Source organism: Manihot esculenta, chromosome 3 (genome assembly GCF_001659605.2).
Source record: "Manihot esculenta cultivar AM560-2 chromosome 3, M.esculenta_v8, whole genome shotgun sequence".
NCBI lineage: Eukaryota > Viridiplantae > Streptophyta > Magnoliopsida > Malpighiales > Euphorbiaceae > Manihot > Manihot esculenta.
This window is the reverse complement of record NC_035163.2, coordinates 27,288,915-27,293,992: the sequence shown is the minus strand read 5'-3', so window position 1 is coordinate 27,293,992 and position 5,078 is coordinate 27,288,915. Positions and strand designations below refer to the sequence as shown.

The 5,078-nt window shown below is 34.3% G+C and overlaps 1 protein-coding gene across 2 annotated transcripts; it reads right to left on the bottom strand.

Moving 5' to 3' along the window:
• Positions 1 to 244: 244 nt before the first annotated feature.
• LOC110610719 (probable magnesium transporter NIPA2) lies at positions 245 to 4,796 on the bottom strand. Of its 2 annotated transcripts, none has more exons than XM_043954984.1 (9): positions 4,459 to 4,796; positions 4,116 to 4,315; positions 3,849 to 3,905; positions 3,284 to 3,374; positions 2,792 to 2,952; positions 1,950 to 2,077; positions 1,724 to 1,741; positions 1,340 to 1,432; positions 245 to 1,023 (listed from the first exon to the last, which is right to left on the bottom strand). In XM_043954984.1, exons 2-9 carry the CDS (start codon positions 4,240 to 4,242, stop codon positions 754 to 756), a joined length of 945 nt encoding a protein of 314 aa, XP_043810919.1. In that variant the 5' UTR covers positions 4,243 to 4,315; positions 4,459 to 4,796; the 3' UTR covers positions 245 to 753. The 2 variants fall into 2 exon arrangements, with proteins under 2 accessions (XP_043810919.1, XP_021606462.1); XM_021750770.2 differs by having other exon boundaries at positions 248 to 1,023; positions 1,724 to 1,861; positions 4,459 to 4,793.
• Between the last annotated feature and the right edge of the window lie 282 nt (positions 4,797 to 5,078).

Genomic DNA, 5,078 nt, shown 5'->3' with positions numbered 1-5,078 from the left:
GCCTTTATATTTTAAATGTTTTGTCTGCCAATATTATTCATGTGTTGACTTATGATAAAACTGAAATTTGAGTCTAAATAATTGAAGTGGATAATAATTTTGGAATAAAAAAAATATGAGACGGAGAGAGTATTAAATAAGTAGGAATTAAATTGTAAGTTTTACTAAATTTCAGGGATTATACTGTAAATTATCCAAAATTTTATATAATACACTGTGTAGACAGCAAGTATAAAAGCATTTGTTTCCCTTTCTCTTAAACATTCATTGTTTCAAGTTTTTCTTCATATATGGGAATTAAAATTGTTAAAATATGGTGAGGACTGGCTTATTACAGTAAAACTTCATCAACAAATCTAACATAAAATGTTGAGCACTCACAGGGAACAATAAGTGCAATTCTTTCAGAGATTCAAGACAGTATCAACTCAACTGATCTGGTATTTGTCCAATGTCCTAGAAAAAACAGCAACCCCACAAGAACTTTCATCATCTTTCCCCCAACATATTCACATGCTTCTCTGTTTTCTCAACAAAAGGAACAATCAAAAAGTATATCATCAGAATCCCAACACACATAATTTGCATATGCCCATCTCTTTATTTGTCAACATAAAATTTCCATCTCAGCTGGTTTCATGCTTTTAATCATCAAGCATATTATCTGTCAGCTAACAGATTGTTTTCTCCTCCATATGCTTGCAAAATTTCTTTTAGTGTCACTCATGAATATTTCCCTGGCATAGCTCAAAACTATGATGTGTGCTGCTGCTGCGGCTGCGGCTGCGGCTGCGGCTGCTGCTGCTGAGGTCCACAATTCATGCTTCCGTGGGAATTCGTGTTTGTCAAAACTGGAGATTCCCCAGGTGAGGAATCTGGATTTGCAAAAGCAGGAGATTCCCCTGATGGACTTGGATTATCTCCCATATCCTTTGTTCTGTGAAGGAGAAAGGTACCAGATAGAATTGTGACAAAACCACACAATTCTGTTACAATCTGTGATGCGTCTTGTGAGTCCCAATCCTGTGTTTTTCACCAAAGATAGAGCAAAATACATGATTATAAGTTTAAGTCTTAAACCCAATGAAATTTCACACACTGGAGTAATACACTAGTATCAAAAATATAGGTTCACATCCAAAAGTAGAGCAATTGTAGTGATTATATCACCAATAAGATCTAATACTGTAACGATTACAATTAACTATTTGTGAATTAGATCACATGCATATAAAAGATACGAGTGTCATTGGTATGCACAGTTCATCATCCAATTCTTACACAAATCCTAGGACCTCATAACCCACATGAAAAATCTAGAAGACCATTAAAATATTACCTTGAACATGATCATGCTGGCAAGTATGGTGAAAGTTGTAAACATGACATAGTAAACTGGAGATATAACTGCTGTGTTGAAGGTGTCCAATGCCTGCAAAGATGAATATAGGAATCAGGATTACGCAATCGTCCAGCAGGAGTGGAATATGTTTCCTAACCAGACTATATGCAATCTCTACCCTTGAATATATGGATTCACATGAAACTTTAAGCATAAATAGAGGTCATTCATATTAGACCAATGGAAGAAATAAAAACTACAAGAAAAAACATGTATTTGATTGCCATTATCTATAAGCCTCTAACCACTAGACATGCAGAGCATCATTCGGCACTTCATGTGAATCTAATATTAAACTTAAGGATAATCTCTAAAATTTACCTTGTTCAAGTAGTTCACCTGCAAAAGACAGCAAACAACCACTATTACAGTGAACAACCATGTTTGAAAGTAGATAAATTGATTCAGTCCAGAAAAAGTGAGTTTTAAAGCAATTCCCACTGCTTTTACGCCCATTACCTACATAAATACTAAGATTATTAATATCAATAAAGGAAAATAAAAGAAATTTCCTACTCATTACAATCTTCAAATATGATAAACAGACCGTAAGAGAGCCCATGAGAGAGCAAATTCCAACATAAACGATCATATGGGTTTGACCATAGCGTGGTACATATCGAAAAATGAGTAGAGCAACAGCAATCAGTACTAAGCCAGTGTAGACAAGAAATCCTGTTTAAAAAAACAAAAAATAAATAAAATCTCAGTTTCATATAACTAAAAGGATTTGACAATTTTTTTAACGAGTATAAGATGTCCAAGAAACTTTTTTGTTCTTTGATTGTTATGAAGAGCATGAGATAACAAATCAATCTTTTCAATCTGCTTCAAGAAATAAATATGTTAAGCTTTCTCGACCAGAAAAAGTAGGAACATAATTTTCCAAATCATGGACCTTGTGAATTAGATTGGTATGCACAGCACAATAAACTCCTCATACTTGTGCCTTTACGTTTGAATGGATGTCTCATAATAAGATCATTGCAAGGCTCTTTAATTGGCATGGTTTAAGTTTCAATCTGAACCAAATGATGGCATCCACAGTTTCTACATGCCAACAAAATCAAGTGAGAGTATCTATTTAATGTGCCATTGAAAATGTTTTGGTAAAAAAAATCCGAAAATGTTCAAGTGGATCAGCTAACAAAAATAACTCCACTAGAATCTATTAGTTCTTTGCTTAAGAAGTAAAATCTCAAATAGAGAGTAAACTTAGATTAGCTTCATGGTTTCATCACACAACAATGTTCCCTGAGACCATCATCACGAAGTATTAACAGTAAGTGTGCAAGATGTTAATTTCATTCATTTCATGTCTTTAAAAGAAATTAAGCATAAACTTGAAAGTATTGAAAGAAAACGACTGCAATATAATTTCTAAAATACCCGGCTCTGTAGCAAGGTGCCACACTTCCTTTACTGATTCAATAGCTCTTTCCTGTGGAGCATGCAAAACAATACTTGTAGAGCCCACCACACAAAGAACACATCCAAGCATACCAAAAATATGCAATTTCTCCTTCAGAATGAAATGAGCAAGCACGGCACTGCAGAATAATATTTTAATAAGAAATGTACACACCATTATCCATACACATGCACTCTAACGTTGCTCCCGTTTCTCAATCACACATAAAACGTCTAACTATGGAAAAAACTTACTTGGACCCGGTTCAACATGGACCCAAGATACAAATCGACATAGAGAGACTCACACATTTGTGTTTTGGGTTCATGGTGGATCGGGTCTAGAAAAAAGTTGCTCCGTAACTATAAATAGAACACATAAAACTGGATTGCCGTAAATACACTAAATAAAACAGGAAAGGGTAAAAACATATCTGAATTATTCCAGTGCAACAGAAAGATGCAGCGTACCTGAAAATAATACTCAAAGCTCCCAAGGGTGTGACGAGAATTGCAGGTGCAAATGCATAAGCAGCAAAATTAGCTGCTTCCCCGAGAACCACTAAAAAATTACATATCAACATTAAAACAAAGTTGTTATACTGATCAGTAGATAATAGCACAGGAATTAAAATCCTTTATTAAATGATTCTATTAACAGGCAAAGCTGTGCATCTTCTTGACAAGAAAGTGTTTCGTGGGTTTACTATTTCTCCATTCTCAACTTCTCAATAACCCAGACAAGAGTGCTGAAAAATGCAGAAAAGAAAAGGTAAAAGAGAACGATAAAGTTTGAGATCAAAGTGGCCTAACATGGATTAACTTAATCTAGATCAATATTTATAAAGTCAGTCCTTAAGCACAGTAACACTGATCAGTGCATAGACACTTGGATTTGAATTGAATCATCTAGTATTAAACCACAATCGTTCAGGTATCACAAGTTTACTATTGCTCAATGCTACGTGTCTGCGTGTGTGTAAGCATGACAAAGATTATACAGGCACAAATTAGAAGTAAAAAGTGTTGAACTTACTAGATATCATCCCAGCCCACCACCATGGTTCAAACAAGTATGAGTGCCCTCCCATGCCTGATCACCCATAGTTTGCCACATTAGCAAGTTACTTAGAAAAATAAGTACAAATTTAACCAGATATTACTAGTGCATGTACAATGATCAATTTTTTTTTTTTGACAAACTTCATTCTCATGCTGGCCTTGCACATGGGCTATGGCATATTGGTATTATAAAACTTTATATGTGTGAGTTTTTGTATATAAAGAACAGGAAAAATTGAACCTGCTCTAGTCCCAGTTGCCCCAGCCTTCTTGAGACCTTGCTTCTTTACAATAAAACTAGAACCGATGAAAATACTCGACGAAATGGCCAAAACAAGTCCATGAAAATTATCCTTTGATATCCCCATTGATGGGAAAACAAAAATACAATTGTATCACAGTATCCGAAATTTGCAGGGCCAAGATCTCCAATCCCAATTCCTTCACCCAAAAAATTCCAACGTTTATAATTAGCCTCTGAAAATCTAATCTCCACATTGGATTACACAATATAAAACACACTCATACGTAATGATAAAATCTCACGAACCCCATTATCAAAATTGAATTACAGAGACACCCACCTTCTCTTGGCACACTGCAAAATGGGAATGGGCTAGAGACCCACTTCCATGATGCCAAGAAATGGATGGTTCGATTGTGATCTTGAAGAAGGATTGATATTTTAGGAAATGGGCTGGGGTAAAAGAAACTGAGAAAGAAAGGAATCTCAGAGTTATATCTGTAGGAAGCAAGGATTGAATAGGCATCGGCAAGTACAAGGAAAACGAATCCATATAACGAATCCACAAATCCCGCGTTCTCCTCCATACAATTAAAACTAGTAGTTGTTAATTAGATGGCATGCGCTGCCGCTCCTCACTAATTGGAATTTTTTTTTTTCTCTTTTACACAATCACTTCAATTGGGTTTCCAACTCCATACTTTTGCTTAAAAATAAAAAAATAATAATAATAATAATAAACTCTACTCATAGCATTGAAGACTGACTCCAATAAAAAATGCCAATAAAAGTCATTCTTTAGCACTTTTCATCTTATTTATTGAAAAGTATATATTATATTAATTAATCATTAATTATTATATTTTTTAATCAATAAAATAAAAACTTATTAGTTTTGCTTATTTCTCAATACTTTAATGTAAATTTATCCACTCTTAATATTTTTAAGGCTAAATAAAT